The sequence below is a fragment of the Balaenoptera musculus genome, chromosome 19 (assembly GCF_009873245.2).
Source record: "Balaenoptera musculus isolate JJ_BM4_2016_0621 chromosome 19, mBalMus1.pri.v3, whole genome shotgun sequence".
Classification (NCBI taxonomy): Eukaryota; Metazoa; Chordata; class Mammalia; order Artiodactyla; family Balaenopteridae; genus Balaenoptera; species Balaenoptera musculus.
In genome coordinates, this window is record NC_045803.1 from 3,494,326 (window position 1) to 3,513,312 (window position 18,987).

Here is an 18,987-nt window from a genome sequence, read left to right on the forward strand (position 1 = left end):
GGCTGGAGGTGGGGAACAAGGTGTAAAAGTGGACGCTGGGAGACTAACCTAGGGGATGCGGGCAGGCTTTTCCAAAGAGGGTATTTGAGCTGGGTCAGGACAGCTGAATAGGAGTGCAACAGGCAGAGAATCGTTACAGCCAGCAGAAACCAGCAATTGTTAAAACCCCAGTGGTCGAAGGGGTTTGGGGAGTGTGTGGAGAAGGGCAGGACCAGAATGCACTGGGGATGAGGAGGTGAGAGACGAGGTTGGAGACGTAGGGACCAAACCACTCAGGGCCTCGAATGCCAGGCTATGGGGCTAAGACGGCGATGGGGAGCCAGAAAAGGATTTTGAGCAAGGGGTGGACTGGGGCATTGGGTGTTCAGAAGATCCCTCTGGAGTGAACTAGAGGATAGACTGGAGGCTGGGAGGTCAGGAGGAAGCCTGAGCTGGGAGGATTCAGAGAAAGAAACCAAAGAGAGTGGGGACATCTGCTAGATTCCTTTCCTGTGAGGCTGTTGCTGGGGTGAGGGGCAGGTTCCTGGCCCCTGGTACCCGGGTAGAGAAGGGACAGCAGTTGACACCGCCTGCTAAGAGGAGGCTATTTATAGACTGGGCAGCATTATCACAATACGCAGGGCTCCCGAGCGCAAGCACTTGCCCTAAATTGTCTCAATGCCCGTTCTCGGCCAATCCGAGAGCACTTCTCAGGAGACTCCATTATGGGCGGGCCGATTTATCTAACCGGACGGGGGAAGACCAAGGCTGGAACAGGTCGGCGATCCCTGGAGGGATCTACTTCCGTTGGTGGGGGCAGTCTGCAGAGTCCGTTCTCCCGCGGGGCTGCTGCCTGGAAACTTAGCAGAGGGGCGGGGAAGGATCAAATGACTTCCGTTTCCACCTCGTCTTCCAGCCTCTTTTTTTGCTTCTTCATTACCGCTTCCAGCTCTGACACTTGCTCTTTGTCCTGGAGCGGGGGTGGAAAATCAGGACGTTGGAGGCAGAGCCCTCAGCGCCCTCCCCCGTCCGGGCTCGGGGACGAGCGCCTGCCTCACCTCCAGCAGCGAGCGCTGCACTGTGATCTGGCTGTACACGCGCGCCCCCTCCTCGGGGCTCAGCGCCCGAAACTTCTCTTTCTGCAGCGAGAATAGCTGCGCGCCGCTCAGTGCGCCTAGCGCGGCCACGGTCCTGAGCAGGGGCATCCAGGGCACAGTCAGGCCTGTTGGCCAATCACGGCTCAAGCCTCCTCAGCCCCACCAACCACTTTACGCCCGCTTAGCCCTTTGTCCAATCTGAGCAGCATTCTAGCTCTCAAGCCGGGGGGCGGCCGCTGCTGATGGCTCCTGAATCCCCATCCACCAATCATAGCGCGCCGTGGCGGTGGTGGGGGGGCTGCCTTCCAAGGGAGGCGGGGCTTCCCTGGAGACTCCAATCGGAGCCTGGAAAAACATGCCAATCACAGCCTGACAGTCATAGTTGCTATCAGACAGACCCCCGATTTGGACCAATCCCAGTCTCCCGTGGTCTGCCGTGCCCCCTCTGGGCCAATCGGAGCGCTCCGCCTCTAGCGCCGGTATCTCAGGATCCCCTAGCCGGCACCTGCCGAACTCACCCTGAACTAAAGCCCTTGCCCTGCAGCCAGGCGCGGACCTCCGAAGCGTTGGAGCGCGGGCTGAGCTGCGGCTCCGGGGTGCGGGGCCCCGGGGCTGCGCGGCTGGGGCCCATGAGGCCCTGGGCCAGGCGTGCCTGCAGCTCCTCGTTGATACTGAGCATCTGGGAGAATTTCTCTGCAGGCGGGAAACCGGGAGGGAGGGCGGACTCAGGGCGACGGGCCCTGGGCTCAGAGGGTCGGGGACCTCCAGCGTCCTCGTGATGGGTCGGGAGTCCGTTTAATCTTTCTGAGCCTCGGTTTCTCTGCCTGGAAAGCGAGGACAAGGACCGCTCCCTCGAAGGGGTGCCCCCACCACTCACCCTTCTTGCTGGAGTCCAAGTTGTTGAGGCTCTCGCAGCTGTCCCTGGGAGACCGAGACCGAGACGGAGCCGGAGCCGGAGCCTGGGTCCGCGCTGGTCGGGGACCGGGAGCCGGAACCAGGGCCGGCGCTGGTGGGGGAGGGGGCGGGGGGGGGAGGAGCCGGGGCCGAGGCTGGTGGTGGAGGGGGAGCCGGAGCCACGGCCGGCCCTGGTGGTGGAGGGGGAGCCGGAGCCGGGGCCGACACTGGTGGTGGAGGGGGAAAGGGAGTGATACTCTCCTAGAGAGGGGAAAAAGAGGAGAGCACCTGGATCACAAAGAGGACTGAGTCCCAGTCCCCTTCGCCTGGAGGTGAATTTCCGAATCCTCAGCCACTTCCCCTGCCAGTGACTTTGACCCCTTATCCCCCGCGCCTCTTGTTCCCAGGACGCAGGATCTGACCCCTAGCCCCTCTTCCCTCAAGACCCAGGAGTCTGCCCTGGCTCACCAGGCTGCGGCCCCCCCGCGGCCCCGGGTGGGGTGTCAGGATATTATAGGGTACATATCCCTCCTGTCCTCTCTGGTCCCGAACCTTCCACCACTTGCGCTGGTCATCCAGGACCTGGAAGAGGTACAGGGGAGGGTTCAGAGGCTGTGTCTGTAGCTAGGGCTGGGTGGACTCCAGCCCCCCAGCCCCCGACCCCGTCCCCCACTCCTCTGACCTCCAGTATGTCCCACTGCTTGACGGGCAGCTCGCTGCTATTGCGCGCCTGGAAGTCATAATTACATAGGACCCACTTTCCCGCCGGCTCCAGCCCCTGGGGCTCAGCTTCTGGTTCCTGGTCTTGGTGACTGAGGAGAAGGGGAAGGGTTGGGGGGTAAGGAGGCAGCCAGCTCCACTGCTCTGGACTGTAGGGTGTTGGTGTGAGCTGGGGTTAAAGCCAAGCAGGGGTCGAGGCAGGGGAGGCAGGTTAATACTGTTAACACAGGTTTGAAATTGGAATACCGGTTTGAATATATTGTGCTCCTTATGTGCCTGGCACCATGCAGTAAGCACGTGATATGAGTACTAGCATCAGCTCCATTTTATAGGTGAGAACATTCAGGCTCAGAGAAGTAAAATGACTCTCCCCAGATTACACAGCTAGAGACAGCTGCTATTTATTGAGCATCTACTGTGTACTGGACTTATGCATAATGATAACTCATAAGCATAATAAAAACAATAGTTAACACTTATATAGCACTTATTACATGCCAGACACTGTTCAAAGTCTGCTACATATATTAGCTGATTTGATGCTAGAGACAACACTTGGTAGAATCATGAGTTTGGACTCCCTAGTTCCTTCCTCCCTCCAGAGACCCAATTATCATCTCCATTTTACAGGAAAGGAACAGTGATATAAAGTGACACGGTGATGTAAAGGTCACAGAGCAAGAAAGAGGTGTAGTCAGACTGGGACCCGGGCAGGCTGGCCCCAGAGCTCATGTCCTGAGTAATTCCATTCTACTTGCACACAGCTGGACGTGAACCTGAGTGCTCCCATGACCCTGAGCTCCTAACTGCTAGCCTGTACAACCTCACAGACTTCTCCCTCTTTCAGGGAGGGATTATTATTATTTCCATTCCCCTCCTGCCCCCTGCAAAGAACTTGAAGCGCAAAAAAAAAAGGTGAGTTAAAAGCTGTTGGTGTAAAAAAAAAAAAAAACTGTGGGTGTCAAGCTCAAGATTCAGAAGCGCACCGAGAGGGAGGGTCCGCTAGACCAGGCAGCTGGGGGGAGGGGGAGCAGACTTTTAGCTCTGACAACCCAGTAAAAGGCACCTCAGCCCGGATCAGGCCTACCTGTGCAAGGGAGAGGGGAGTCTTCAGGGCCGAGGCACCCCCTGTGTGGGGCCGGCGCCAGCTCCCAGCACGCCGCCGTCTCTGCTGAGACTCTCTGCCCGAGCCCTCACCCAGACCCCCGTCTGCTCCTCCAGACCTGCTGCTTTGTTGTCTTCTCATCCCACGCAGTTTCCCTCCCATCTGCCCCGCGACTTGCCCAAGGAATCCTAGCTCCTCTAGGCCCTTCTTCCCCCGGGACCCAAGAGTCTGCACCGCCATTGCTTGTTGGAACTATGAATTTGCACCCCCAGTTCTTTCCTCCTCCAGAGACCTAGGAGTCCAGATCTCAAGCTTTAATTTCCTCGACCTTTTAACGCTTAAAAGGTCCCAGTGTGACACCCAGCAGGGACTGAGACAATTGCTCTAGAGCCTTGGGAAAGCAAGGGTCCAGCCTCCCAGCCTTTACCTCTCTCAGGAGCCCAGAGATACTACCACTTCCTAACTTTCCCAGAAACTTGCCCCTTGGCCCTTTAAGTCCCAAGCCTACTTCCCTGGGTCTCCAAGGTCCCAAGCACCAGACTTGAGCTCTTCTTCAAAACCCAATATCTAATTCCCCAGCCTCTTCTCTCCAACACCCAGGACTCTGTCCATATAGGGACCCAGGCAGGGAGCTTCCCAGGCCCTGGGAAACCAAACTGCCTTCTTCCAGACCTTTGGGGATCTAGGGGTCCCTCTCAGACTTTACCCACTCCCAGCACCCTCCTCCCTTAGACCCTGGAATCTGGGCCTCCAGTTCCCTCCTCCCTTGAACCCAGAAGTCTGGGCCCCACTCCCTCCCTCGTTGATCCTCCCCCCTCTCCCAGCCCCGGCCCCTGCCTCATTGCCACCTCACCCACCTTCGAACAGCCGGGAAGACAAAAGGAAAAAGAAAAAAGGGGAAGCGGAGTCAGCACTGGGAGCCCCCAGGACGCACCCCTCCTTGACCCCACCTGACCCGACTCACCCATTGACACTCACCCATTGACAGCGACCTGAGGAGCGCTTTGCTGCAGGAGACGAGAGCAGTAGATCAGCTGGGGCCAGGCCTGCGCCCCAGAATTCCGAGTCACGGCCCCCCTGTGTCACCTGGGGGAGCTTAAGCCTTAGCCTCACCTGCTGGCGCCGCCGCTCGTGCTGTAGCTGTTTCTCTACTGGGTCCTCCCAGGCGCGGCCCTGTGGGTCCGTGGCTGGGGGCTCCCAGCCACTGTAGAACTCAGGTCTGTATGGGGGTCCCTCCTCTGAGGGTAGCTCCATCCTGCAGCCAAGGAGGGGCAAGGGATCCTCAGGGATCCTGGTCTGACCTCCCTGTCAGTAACTTCATGAAGTTTTCCCCCTCCCCTTAAGCCTTGTTCTATTCCAACAATTCTAATCTTGCCCCCTTTTGCCAAGCCCTGCCCCTGCCTCTAAGCTGCATCCACGACATCAACTATATTTGTAAATACCCTGATTCCATTCATGCTCCGCCCTGGCCTCTGAATCTCACCTCTGATTCCAAACCATGTTTCTAGCTACACACATCCCGTCCCTTTCCCCTAAGCCCAGCATCTAGCTCTGCACGTACTCCCTTGAAGCTCTCAGCCTCCAAGCGCAAAGACTGCGCCCCCTTTCCAAAACCACAGACCAAACGTTTCCGAAGCCCGCCCCTTCGGCATAGCCTCACTCCATTCCTCTAAGTCCTGCCTTTTATTCCGGTTTGAGTTTTTGAGTCTTTTTTTTTTTTTTTAATCATGCTACGAAAAACCTAACTACCTAACTTTAAGATTTATTTTTGCAACTTTTTTAAACAGAAAAAACAACACACTCCTTGGGGAAAGGTGAGTGACTGAGAGGACAGGTCCTGGGTACAAATTACTACGACAGAGCCTGGAGTTGATAGGCCTGCCTAGGAGAGAACCACGGGCACTGCCACACCACCAAAGAGGCTCAGCAGACCGTTTCATACGCCACGCAAAGCTGCTGACCTTCCCTCCAATCGGATCGTGGCATTTGACCTAGTCCCACCTGAACTTCAATTTCTTTGGCGACACCCTCTAGCTAAGCCCCACAACTAACCTACCCTCATAGCCCCATCTTTCCAACAGCCCCGCCACTTCCTCTCAACCCCACCCCTAAATCCACGCCTCCTGCTTCCCAGCCCTGTTCCTCCAATCACCACGCTCCCAGCCCCCCGCCCCGCCCCTGAATCACCAGGCCTCCTGCCTTCCAGGCCTGTCTCTCCAATCACCACGACCCCAGCCTCCCAGCCCCGCCCCTTACCCCGGGCGGGTCCAAGAGTCCCCCAACGAGGTCCAGAGCGTGTTTTCAAGTTGGGTGACGTTGTCCCACAGCAGCGCCACAGCCTCGGAAGTCAGATGCGGCCGCCGCACGCAGCTCGCAAACTGGGGGCCGCCCGAGGTGTCCACAATCTGGCAGGGGCGCAGGAGTGGGCAAGCTATCAGACCTTCTTGAAGTGGAACCCTCCTGCTGCAGGCAGCCCTGAGGGCTGAGGCCGGGGGTGTCTCACCATTTGCAGAGGTCCGAACAGGAAGTGCAGCAGTTCTGGGGAGGAGGGGTTGGCGATGTTGCCGCGCAGCCGGCCCTGTGGAGCCGGGGAGGTGCTGGTATTAGTGCGCGGACAGGTCAGGTTTGTTATTCCCCTCGCCCCCTGACGCCCCGGGATGAATGCGTCCTCACCAGCAAGCTGAAGGCGTACTTGATTTTCTGAAGCACATCGATGAACTCAGCCTCTGAGGGCGGCTTGGCCCGCAGCGTCAGGAGGCCCTCTGTGGGTAGAGAGGCAGGCGCGGTGATGGGGGACATGCAGACAGCGTCAGGCAGGGTCGAAGAGAGAGGCAGAGACCCAGTGAGATCGCGATAGGGAGTGAAACTGGCAGGGGGCGCAAGGGGAGACCCAAGGGAGCGGGTGGATATTTGGGAGTGGCCAGGAAGGGGGTGTTCAGGATTGCCTCTCGGTGGCGCCTCCTCACCCCCCGCCTCCCGGTGCCGGGTCCTGCGGCTGCGCTCTCGGTGCTCCAGCACTCGGGTGGCCTCGGCAGACTTCTGCAGCCTTGATACGAAGGTCTCCACGTCGTCGAACACGTGGTTCAGGATGTCCTGGGGGGCAGAGCAGGGGGATGCGTGGGACCCCTGAATCTCGGACCCTCATCCCCCCTGTCCAAGCCCTCTCAAACCAAGAGCGCTTAGGCACATTCAGGCCAGGCCACGCCCTCTGATGCTTGACCCTGCCCCCATTCTGTCACACACCCCCGGCCACACCCCCAGAAGTCTGACCAAGTCCCCAGAACCAAGCCCCACCCCCTGACAGAAGATTCACACCTGCAGCCAGTCCCGCCCCGGCCCTAGCCCCGCCTCACTCACCACTTCCCGCTCCGCCTGCAGACTGGCCAGGTCTGGGCCCCGGGGGCCCAGGTCCCGAGAGGCCGGGTCAGCGCTGCTGCAGACCTCCGCCCGGCCCGGCCTCCGCATCTCTTCAGTCTCTGGGATGGGGTCCGCCTGGGGTCGCCCGCGGCCCGCGGCTGGCTCCGCCGTGTTGATCGCGGCGCGGACCGTCGGGCGGTGCTGCGGGGGCGGGGTCTCGGCGGCGGGAGAGGGGTGGCACTGCAGCTCCTTTCGCGTGGCCCTGCGGGGGAAGAAGGGGAAACTGAGGCTGGGCACACCGAGGGATCCGGGGAGGGGAGAAATTCGGGCCTTCAATCTGAAACACTGTGGCCCAAAGGGGTCAAACCTAGGCTCTCAGTGGTAGGGAGAAATCCGATATATAGGGGATGGGAGAGCACCTCTCCGGAGGGAAACTGAGGCAGAGGGAGGAGAAACCGACGGGAGGGGAGTACACTTGGTACAGGGTTTGTTTGACTCCATTTAAAACTCGTTCTGCTCTAGGCTAGTGGTATCCACCGATTTCTAGGATGGGGAAACTGAGGCCCAAAGAGGGGAGCCGGCCCCCCAGAGATCTCCCCGTCGTCTCTTCTCCCCCGCTTGCAGTCCGGCCCCCTTACCTGAGCGCCGCCGCCCTGCGCTCCCCGCGGCCCGAGCGGTAGTTGTGCAGAGCCCCCTGGATGTCCTCTCGGATCAACTCCGCCTGTCAATCACGCCGTCAGGCCACGACCCCTACCCACCCACTGCCCGCCCAGGCGGCTCTCCGGATCGATTCCTCAGCTCGGCCCCAGACCACGTCCAGTCATCGCTTACGCACTGCGCCCACGCACGTCCACGCCCTAAACTCACACCCCGGCCCTTAGACTGTCCCTGCCTTAGGCCACTCCCCCAACCACGGAGGCCCCGTCCAGATGGCACTTCGCCCCTAGACCACACTCACTCCCATCCTAGTCCTGGCTGCTCCCCAAGACCCTCACTTCCATGTTCTGTCCACGTTCTGTCCGAGCTCTTAGCCTCCATCTCCATTCTGCCCTCCCGTTCCTTCTCGACCCTACGTTCAATCTGTCCTCAAATCCCCCTCCCTCCCAGAATTCCTTTACAGGTCGCGCCCCCTCCGCTGGCCCTGACCCCGCCTTTGCCGCACACCATGCCCCCCGTCTTAGAGGTCCCACCCCGTTGGAGGTACGGCTCCGGACTCCGCCCAGTTTCAGCTCCGCCCCCGGAATCCGCAGGGTCTCAGCCCTGTTCTGGGCTGTGGCCCCGGCCCCGGTTCGCTCACCTCCAGACGCAGGCCCTGGAAGAAGTGCACGTCGGGCTGCGTGCGCTCGGGCTCCTGGCACACGAGCAGCAGCAGTGAGCAGCTCTGGCCCGGCGGTATCACCGTGTCGCAACGCACGATGGCGCTCAGCGGGTACGACTCCAGCTCCTCCTGTGGGGTGGAGGGTGGGACAGCGGGTAAACTGAGACCCTGAGCCAAGGATACTCCTAAGTGGTGCCAGCAGTGCCAGCACGTACAGGCACTGCGCACGGCAACCTCCACCCCAAGTTGAGGGGCCAGGGATAACACCCCTGTTTAATAGATGGGGCTAATGAGGCTCAAAAAGGGGGCGGGGGTCCCTTGCCAAAGTTTCCAGAGGAAGGACGTGCAGGAATCAAGATTCACACTCAGATCCCTGACGTCCCTAGGGCTCTCCATGCCTTGGCCGGCTCAGTCCAAGCTGCTCCTTCCACCCACATGCCCCGTGGCACCTTGGAGACTGGGTCCAGCAGCGCAACGTGTTTGGGAGACACGCGCAGCAGCATGTCCTGGGCCCAGACGCGGCCTTGGCTGTCCATGAGGGCCAGCTTACGCGAGGCGTCCTCCACCGTGTGCACGCCATCCTCCTCACCCAGGCAGAAGGTCACCAGGTGCTGGAGAAAGCAGCGAGTCCCAGGATGAAGCCAGGTGGGCTGAGAATCCCCTGGAATCAGCCTTCCAGCCTGCGACTAACCACACCTCCTCTGGGAAGCCTTCTCTGATCACCTGCCCCACCTCCTCCCAGTGCCCTTTGTGTGTCTTTCCTGGGTCTAGCTCTCCAGCTAGACCCCTTGAAGGAAGAGAATGGTCTGGATTATATCTAGTTCCTTCTAAGCAGCTCTACCTCCGTTAGAACACCTGGCAATTTTGCTGGTGCCTCTGGACCTTGTCTGACCCCTGCTCATCCAGGATTGCATCTGATTTGTCCCTGTGGTCCAACTATCCAGCACAGAAGTTGGTCCAGAGGAAAAGTTGGCAGAGTCAAGTGGAATTGAGTTCCTCCACTGAATACCCACATCTGAAGCAAGGCAGAAGAAGTCCATTTTGCAGATGAGCAAACTGAGTTTCCCAAGTTCTTTCTGCTTGGAGGTCCAACTGCTTTCAACACCCCCATCTCCTCAGGCCTGCCTTGCCTCCTGCAAGACTCCCCGTGGCGACACAGACCCCAGACTCACATTGACTGGATATTGGGAAACATCGGCCATAACCTCAGTGGAGTAACGCTTCCTCTGTTCTGTGGGGGGAGAAGGAGAATGGCTGCAGGAGACCCAGCTCCCAGCCCCTTCCCGCTCAGACTCAGGAGTCCAGACCCCCAGCCCCCTCCCCTCCAGACCCAGGAGTCCAGACCCCCAGCCCCTCCTCCCTCAGAAAAGGAGTTCAGACCCCCAAACCCTTCCCCCATCAGATCCAGGAGTTTGGGTCCTCAGTTACCTCCTCCCTCAGACCTAGTTTCTCTTGGTCCGGGGCTTCCTTGCCCCTCAACTCACCATAGATAGACTTGGCACTCCGTTTGGGAGAAGCTTCTGGGCTAGTGAAGGAAAAGAGGGGTGAGAGGGGCCTTGGGAATTGGGGGCAGATCATGGGAGTTTTGAGTGCCAAGCAGAGCTTGTGAGGGCAGTGGGGAGCCATGGAGGGTTTTGAGCAGGGGAGGGCAGGGCCAGAGCTGGACTTTAACAAGACAAGTATGGCAGTGGTACTGGGTGGTGGTGGCGAGTGTGGTCTCTACTGTCACACAGACCTGGGTTCGAATCCCCTGTCAGCTACTGCTTTGTCATAAGACCCCGGGTAGGAGACAATCTCTCCTGCTTCAGTTTCCCTTTCCGTAAGACAGGGGTTAGTTACCCTGTAGTGTCTGTCTGGTAGGTCTGTTGGGCGAATTCAATGAGGTGATGCAGTTGGAATGTTGTGCAGCCTTAGTAACTGTTATTATCATTATTATGATGATGCAAAGGACTTAACACACAGTAGTTGCTCAATAAATGGGTTTTTTTTTGTGGCTGCGCTGTGCGGCGTGGCTTGCAGGATCTCAGTTCCCTGACCAGGGATTGAACCTGGGCCACGGCACTGAAAGCGTGAAATCCTAACCACTAGACCACCAGGAACTCCCAATAAATGGGATTTTTTACAGTAGCATTAGTATTGGGAGTAGATGGAAAGTTATCTTCTTCTCCTCCTACCCCCACGGGCCAGGTTCTTTTCAGCCAAATCCTTCTCTGTCTCTTGCCCTCGACCTCCTCTTCAAGGTCACTTTCTCTGAGAAGAATTCTCGAGTCCCCATTTCCACAGAAATAACAGAAGCTCAGAGCTTGGTTGGGGTCGGAGATGAGAGATGAAGGATGAGAAACTCTTTTAGTCAAACCTCTGCTCCTCATCCCGCTCTTGTCAGTCAAATCTCCCCACGATTTGATTACCTCTGGGCTGGAGAACTCATTCCCTTCCATCTCCCGTGCAGCTATTCCCATGCTTCTCTCTTTATCCTTCTCCCTGCTCACTCCAGGAGACTTGACCCTTCATTATAAACAGCCCTGAGTTTTTAGCAAAGGGTCAATATTTAATAATAAGATATAACAACTGGGAATTCCCTGGAGGTCCAGTGGTTAGGACTCAGTGATTTCAGTGCCCGGGTTCCATCCCTGGTTGGGGAACTAAGATCCCACGTGCCACGCAGCGCAGCCAAAAAAAGAAAAAGAAAAGGTAACAACGATAGCCTAGCAGTTCTCATGAGTTGAACACCTGCTGTTGGTCAGATGCTCTGCTAAGTCCTGTATGTGCATTAGCCGATCAAGCTCTCAAAATTGTCCCTGTTTCACGGAGGAGGGACTGAGGCTTAAAGAGGTGATGTCCTTTGGCCAGGGCCACACCACTGCTGAAAGTTAGTGCCTGGATTTGAACCCAGGTCTGTCTGCTTGGCAGCAGGAGGGAGGCAGCTCAGGTGGTCTTCAGAGTGTCCAGGCCTGGGCTGCTGTAAATGCCACCTGCGGGTGTGGATGAAAGGGGGGGGGGGAAGGGTGGGGCGGCCGGGGGACCTGGTGGGCGGGGGTCCTTACCCAGTGCTGGTGTTCATGGTGCCGAGAATGGGGAGCTCCTGCCACCTGGAGCCCTGGGAGCCAGCAAAGAGGTGAGGCCTGACCTGATCGCAGGACCTATGATTCCTGCCCCTCCCAGCTCAGACCAGGAATCCGGGCCCCCAGCCCCTCCTCCCTCAGACCCAGATGTCCAGGCCCTCAGGCCCTTGTCCCTCAGACCAGGAATCTAGACCTGCAGGCCCTCCTCCCTCAGACCAGGAATCCAGGCCCCCCGACCCTCCTCCCTCAGACCCAGGAATCCGGGCCCCCCGCCCCTCCTCCCTCAGACCCAGGGGTCCGGGCCCCCCCGCCCCTCCTCCTTCACACCTGGTACACTTCCCCACCCCCAATTCCTCAGGGCTCCATACATACAGCTCCCTAGTCTATGTGTACTCCATTTTCCTTCCTCTACCCAGGGATCCTGTCTCCCTGTCTTCTAGCCTTTTACCTTCTCAGGGGCCCAGGAGTCCAGAACTCAGAGCTCCTTGTCCCTTGGAACTAAAGGGTTTTGACACCAAGTCTCCTCAGAGAACCATTCATCCAATTCTTCAGCCCCTACGACCCCACAGTCTTCCCTTAGGCGTTAGGGTCCGACCTCCAGCCCCTGGCTCTTCAGAACTAGACTTTAGTTCCCCCAGCCTTTCCTGTGTCTGGACCCAGGAGTCTGGGCCCCCTGCTCCCCTCCCCCAGACCCAGGAGTCCCCACCGCCAGCCCCTCCTCGCTAGGACCCAGCTCTCTTCCCTGGGCCCCCTCCTCACCTGCTGCTCAAGCTCTGTCAGACGGGAGGCTCTGAGCTCTTCTCTCCCTTCCAGACAGGGGCCTCTCCTTCCTGCTCACTCCCAGGGCCCTCCCTCCTCCGCATACCTGAGCACTCACCTGGTACAGCCTGCTGGAGTGGCCCCTGGGCGGGGCTGGCTGACAGACCCAGGGCGCCGGCTGGGATGTCCTCAGGGGAGCCAGAACGCTTATTGTCTCCATCACAACAGGAGAACAAGAACTACAGTAATTCGATGTCACACTCCTTCACGCGTCAGAAATACCCCCTTCGAATTCTCCTGGTACCTCTGCGAAGTTGATTGCCGCTTGTTCATGGTCAATGTGGAAGGGTGGGCTTTGAACCCGGAGCCACCTTTCCATCTCCAGGGCTGGTGTCCATCCCTGCTCTGTGCACACCTCCTGTCTGGGGTTCCTATCTCCACCGGTGCCCTCGGCCCCCAGCCCTCCCCTTCCCTCCTCCTTTGGAAATGTCCCTCAGTAATTCCCGATGACGATGACAGCTAAGACTCAATGCCCAACTCTGCTCCGAGGGCATCACAAAAATGAACAGGTTCCTCAGGCATAAAAATCTCCTTTCGAGAACTTCCCCTGTGCCATGGTCCTCGCTGACCGAGTTATACACGCCGCTTCTTCCCCGAACCCAGTGAAGGGAGTGTTGGGGTGTCTCCATTTTGCAGATGAGGAAACTGAGGCTCACAAGGGCTCAGAGGCTTGCTCAGAGTTACACATGCAGTGAGTGGTCTCCCTGCTGTCTTCCTCCCCAGTCCGGTCTCAATGCATGGACCCCATAGAAACCTAAATCAGCTTACGTCACTCCACTCTCAAAAGCCCTCGGTGGTTCCCCATTTCTCTGGATAAAAGAGAAGACCTTCTACAAGGCCTTAAGTGATGGTACCCTACCTCATCTCTTCCTTTGCTCCTTGAGTACCCAGATGCCATTCTGCCTCAGGGCCTTTGCACTTGCTGTACCCTTTGCCTGGAAAGCTCTTCTCATATCCTCAGATGAGAAGAGGCTTGCTCCCTCATCTTCTTCAGGTCTTTGCTTGAATGGCACCACCTCAGGGAGGCCTGGCTGGCAACCTTGTTTAACATGGCAGCACCTCTGACCCTTCCCTCCTTCAGAGTCTCTTCCCCCTCCCCCAACATTTAGTTTTTCTCCAGATCATTTATCACCCTGTAACACACTATATTACCTGTTCGTCTATTTTTTGTCTTCCCCCTTAGAATGTAAGCTTCATGACGACAAAGACTATTGTATGTTCAGTCCCCCAGTGTATCTGCAGCATATAGAATAGGGTCTTGCACGTAGTAAGCACTAGAGTGACATTTGTTGAATTACTGAGTTTTTGCATTTGGTGCACTCATGTGCATTATTGCTTCACTGAACACATGTTGACCCCACAGTCTATACTAAGAGAGGCTGGAAACCAGAGAAGACACATCCTTGTCCTGGATTGATGGGGAGGAAAGAACAGACAGAAAGAGAGAGAATCATATTGTGTGGTGTGATGGTGAAGAGCCCAGGTGGGTGTGGGTTCGGGTCCTGGCTTTGCCACTTAATAATTTTGGTAATACTTATTGTGTGCTTATATCCTCTTCTGAGTACCTATGTGTGTGTGTGTGTGTGTGTGTGTGTGTGTCTGTTTGTATAAACCTCACAACATCCTATGAAATGGGTTCAATTATCCCCATTTTATACATGAAGAAACTGAGACATATTCAAGTTAAGTAACTTGTCTATAATCACACAGCTAATAAGTGGTAGAGATGGTTGAACCCAGGCCATACAGTTTAGACACTGCATCTTGGTTGTTACTCTGTGCCCCCACCTCATGATCCAGGCCCCTATCTAGCTGTGTGACCCTGGGCAAATTACTTAACCTCTCTGTGCTGCAGTCCCCCATCTGTAAAATGGGGATAACGGCACTGGGAAGATTAAAGGAGGTTATGGAGAGCTCTTAGTACAGTACCCGACGAAGAGAAAATCCTAGGGAAGAAGTGTTAGCAACCACATGGATGAGGTCTTTCTTTCCACAGGTCCTATAATGGCAGATGCTAAGGGTGCCTTGGAAGCCTGGAAGCGGCTGCTCAGAGGGTCAGGGCAGGCTTCCTGAAGGAGGAGGGGTGCGGTGGCCAAAGCTAAACCTGAAGGGCAAGTTTGGCAGCCCCAGGTGGCCTGGAGGAAGAGGGAGGGGTGTTCCAGGCCAGGAGCCGCCTGAGCCACGGAGGGGAGGGCCATCTAGCCAGCGAGTGTGCGGGCGCTGCTGGGCACTGCTGGGCACTGCTGGGCACTGCTGGGCGCTGCTGGGCACTGCTGGGCACAGAGACATAGTGACCAGCTGGGCGAGTAGCCACTGCCCCCTCCTCCGTGCAGCAGGGAGAGGGTCCTGTGCTCTTCTGTGTCCGGCTTCTGTCACTCTGTGTCCCTGGCACATCCATGCCACAAATGTTTTCTGAGCTTTCCCTGCCTGGTTTGGAGTCTGAGGGAAAGAGCAGACCCTTTACTCTCTGTGAGGCAGACGGGGCTGGTTCTGGTACCCCGCTGATAGAGAAGACAGAGGCTCGGAGTGGGGAGGCCACTAGTCCAAGTCTCAGTGGCTCTGGGCCATGACAAATGCAGACCTGGCTGAGCCCAGGCCCTTTCTTCATGCGCAGGTGGAGAGAAGTGTCCTTGTAAAGGCATTCAGTGGGAGTCGGGGGCCAGGAGTCCTGGGCCTGAGGGGGGAGGGGCTGGGGGCCGGACCCCTGGGTCTGAAGGGGGAGGGGCTGGGGGCCTGGATCCCTGGGTCTGAAGGGGGAGGGGCTGGGGGCCTGGATCCCTGGGTCTGAAGGGGGAGGGGCTGGGGGCCCGGACCCCTGGGTCTGAAGGGGGAGGGGCTGGGGGCCTGGATCCCTGGGTCTGAAGGGGGAGGGGCTGGGGGCCTGGACCCCTGGGTCTGAAGGGGGAGGGGCTGGGGGCCTGGATCCCTGGGTCTGAGGGAGGAGGGGCTGGGGGCCTGGACCCCTGGGTCTGAAGGGGGAGGGGCTGGGGCCCTGGATCCCTGGGTCTGAGGGGGGAGGGGCTGGGGACCCGGACTCCTGGGTCTGAGGGAGGAGGGGCTGGGGACCTGGTACCTGGGTCTGAGGGGGGAGGGGCTGGGGGCCTGGGCCCTGGGTCTGAGGGGGGAGGGGCTGGGGACCTGGACCCCTGGGTCTGAGGGAGGAGGGGCTGGGGGCCTGGACCCCTGGGTCTGAAGGGGGAGGGGCTGGGGGCCTGGACCCCTGGGTCTGAGGGGGGCCTGGGCCCTGGGTCTGAGGGAGAAGGGCGGTGGAGCGCAGGCGCCCCCAGGCCTCACCGACAGCAGCTCCTTCGTGCTCCGGAGCAGCAGGTGAGACCAAAACCCGAGCCTCCGCCCTCGTTCAGGGCCCAGGGCCTCCTTCCTTCTTCCCTGCCACAAAGGAGGCGCCTCCCTCTCTCCAAACCGTAGCACGTGGTTCCCAAATACCAGAGGAGGCTCACACCCCTGCAGAGTCTGACTCAGTAAAGCCCTGGGTGGAGGCGCTCACCGGAGGGACCCGGCACCAAAACACCGACAGTAGAGGGCCTTTAGAGTGAACTTTAGGACTCTGTGGGTCTGAATTTGCCTCTGTCCCTGAACTGGGATAGCTTTGTTTTTGGGGAACTGGATTGTTTATTCTCTCTGTTGGGAGATCCCAGGAACCAAACAGAATTCTCACTGCTGCTTGTTAAGCCAAGATCCTCTGTATGTCATATCTGAAAGCACCCCATCTCTTCCCTCATCCTCCTCGCCCAAGGCATGCCCCCCACATCTGTCCCCCAACTGTAGGATTTGCTGATGAATTCCTAGGACAAGGAGGGAGGTCGAATTCACAGGTCTGGCAGCTTGTTGGGGCAGGGCATATAAATAAGATGGGAGCTGGGTCTCAGGGAGATATATTTACTTACATATTTGTCCATTCATTCATTCATTCATTCAATAAATGGTCCCTGAGACCTAATTGTGCCTCATCCTTTGCCCTCAAGAAGTCAGGTCAGTTGGAGAAATAGACCCTGCTGGCACCCACGGTAGCAATTCACAGTGAAATGTGCACTGCTGGAGGTGGCAACAGGGCATTGAGTGTCCCCAGAGGAGACACTTATTCCAACTTTGTGGTGGGTATGTGAGGCAGTCAAAGAAGACTACCCAGGTTAAGTGATAACTGGATGGGGTTCTGAAGGATGAATAGGAGTTCGCCAAGGAAGACGTGGCAAGGAATGATATTCTAAGCTTGAGGAGTGGCGTATGCAAAGTCCCAAAGTCATGTAGTAGCAAATACTCAAGCACCTACTGTGTACCAAGCATGTTCTAAGTGCTAGACAGACAAAACCCCTGCCCTTGTGTTGTTGTCATTCTAGCGGGTGTGGTGGGGAGACAGAAGATAAACAGGTAGGGACACACACGTGAATAAGACTTTCAGATTGTGGTAATCTCTGTGGAGGAAATAAATGTGAAGAAATGGAGTGGCTGAGGGGCAGGCAGGTGTGGCCACTTCTGGTGAGGTAGTCAGGGATGGCCTCTCTGACGAGGTGGCATGGGAGCCTTGACCTGAATTTCAAGACGGAGCCAGGAATGCAGAGAGGGTTTTAGGCAGAGGGAACACCTTGGGGAGGCTGGGCAGGTGGGGGTGTGGCTGGCCAGAGAAGATGAGACTGGAGACAGCTATGAGGATGGTCATGATGTTGGTGTTGACCATGACAACTGCAAAGGATAGGGTAGCCAAACTTCAACGCAAATGCACTTGCCCCAAGCCTGAGTCTCAAGAAGCTCCCTGTCTGGGTGGGGAGGTGACTCAAACATGGGTTGCCTGAAACGTGCCATAAACGGAGGTCGCTCCGGCAGTGTGGAAGCTCGGAGGAGGTCTTCCTGGGACCTAAGGGGTTAGAAAAGGTTTTTCCTTGAAATTCCTCTGAGACCGGCTGGCCCTGGAGAGGGGGCGGGGAGTAGTACCAGGAGGGTGAGTCTGAAAACTGGCCTGGCCAGAGGAGGGAGGCTGGTGGCCAGCTGTTTATTCTCTGGGAGGGATCCAGGGCAGATTTGTCTCCTGAAGCTGGAGGCATTTGGCTTCCATGTTGGGGGCCTGCATCCAGGAGGAAGAGTCTGGATCCTGGGTTGAAGCAAGTGACTTTGCTCTCTGAGCAAGTGACTCTCCGATTAGTCTCATTTCTTCCTCCCTAAAAGGAGCATAAGCCCTGGTACCTGCTGTAAAGGCTGGTGGGAAGATGCGGTGTGAAAAGACGTGTAAAGTGCTTAGAGCAGCTAAGTGCTCAGCCAACGGACGAAAAATAGACGAAGGAATAAATCAATAACTAAATGACCAAATCCACATGTGGTGACAAGGGCTGGTTCTGCAGACACGCAGCTCTGCACCCCAGTGCCAGATCTGACACCTCAAGCAATGGACAGCCTCCGTCCTAAGCTTCCAATGACCATTCATTTATTCAGGACATTTATCCATTCATTCAACAAATGTTTATTAACCATCCCCTCTACACCAGGCACTGTTCTAGGTGCCAGGGAACTCAATGGCCCCAGACCTGTCCTTATGGAGTTTACATTCCTGTAGAAAACAAAATTAAAAAGTAAATGTGTAGAATGTCACATGGTGGTCATAAAGCAGGGAAGAGCGCCAGGGAGGTCCAGCACGTGTTTGGGGGGTTTTATTGGTTGGGGAGGTCCTCCTTGAGACTATGATATTTGAGTGAAGCTCTGGAGGGAGTGAGGTGTGAGCATATCTGGGGAAAGATTTTCAGGCAGGGGCAAGGGCCAGTGCAAAGGTCCTGAGGTGAATGCTCACACAGCAAGGCTAGTGTTTATGGAGCAGAGTGTTGAGGGCAGAGGGGTAGGACATGAAGTCAGAAAGGTGATGGGGGTGGATTGTGGGTTCCCAGGGTCACTCTAAGGATCAGAAATTGACGGTACTATAGAAGTGTTTTGATCAAATTAAAAAAAAAATTGACCTGAAATTAACCATCTTTTTTTTTTTTTTAAGATTTTTTTGATGTGGACCATTTTTAAAGTCTTTATTGAATTTGTTACAATATTCCTTCTGTTTTATGTTTTGGTTTTTTTGGCCACAAGGCATGTGGGATCCTAGCTCCGCGATCAGGGATCGGACCCGCACCCACTGCATTGGAAGGCGAAGTCTTAACCACTGGGCCGCCAGGGAAGTCCCTGAAATTAACTATCTTAAATTGAACAACTGAATAGCATTTAGTACACTGACAATGTTATGCAACCATCATATCCATCTAATTCCCAAACATTTTCACCCTCCCCAAATAAAGTCCATACCCATTAGAAGTCACTCCCCATTCCTTCCTCCCCACAGCCCCTGAAAACCACCATTTGCTTTCTGTCTCTGTGGATTTGCCTGTTCTGGACATTGCCTATAAATGGAATCATACAATATGTGACCTCATAGTGTTTTTGAGGTTCGCCTATTTTTTTCTTTAACATCTTTATTGGAGTATAACTGCTCTACAATGGTGTGTTAGTTTCTGCTTTATAACAAAGTGAATCAGCTATACGTCTATGTTGTATTGGTCCAGTGTTGAAATAATTTCAGACTTGTAGAAAAGTTGCAAAAGCATACAGAGAAAAACCTCTGCCGGGTTTCTGTACATTTTTTCCTTTGTA

The 18,987-nt window shown here is 56.5% G+C and overlaps 1 protein-coding gene across 6 annotated transcripts; it reads right to left on the bottom strand.

The window, feature by feature from the left end:
- Positions 1-573: 573 nt before the first annotated feature.
- EPS8L1 (EPS8 like 1) lies at positions 574-12,977 on the bottom strand. Of its 6 annotated transcripts, XM_036833754.1 has the most exons (20): positions 12,410-12,977; positions 11,515-11,567; positions 9,955-9,995; positions 9,643-9,701; positions 8,920-9,081; positions 8,450-8,599; positions 7,791-7,873; positions 7,153-7,414; positions 6,762-6,888; positions 6,469-6,557; positions 6,299-6,373; positions 6,052-6,200; positions 4,909-5,050; positions 4,774-4,802; positions 2,653-2,782; positions 2,455-2,552; positions 1,954-2,138; positions 1,595-1,769; positions 1,038-1,170; positions 574-949 (listed from the first exon to the last, which is right to left on the bottom strand). In XM_036833754.1, the coding sequence occupies exons 1-20, from the start codon at positions 12,509-12,511 to the stop codon at positions 863-865; spliced, it is 2,331 nt and encodes a 776-aa protein (XP_036689649.1). In that variant the 5' UTR covers positions 12,512-12,977; the 3' UTR covers positions 574-862. The 6 variants fall into 6 exon arrangements, with proteins under 6 accessions (XP_036689649.1, XP_036689644.1, XP_036689646.1 ...); XM_036833749.1 differs by lacking the exon at positions 1,595-1,769 and having other exon boundaries at positions 1,954-2,231; positions 2,439-2,552; positions 12,410-12,968; XM_036833751.1 differs by lacking the exons at positions 1,595-1,769; positions 12,410-12,977 and adding an exon at positions 12,292-12,393 and having other exon boundaries at positions 1,954-2,231; positions 2,439-2,552.
- Between the last annotated feature and the right edge of the window lie 6,010 nt (positions 12,978-18,987).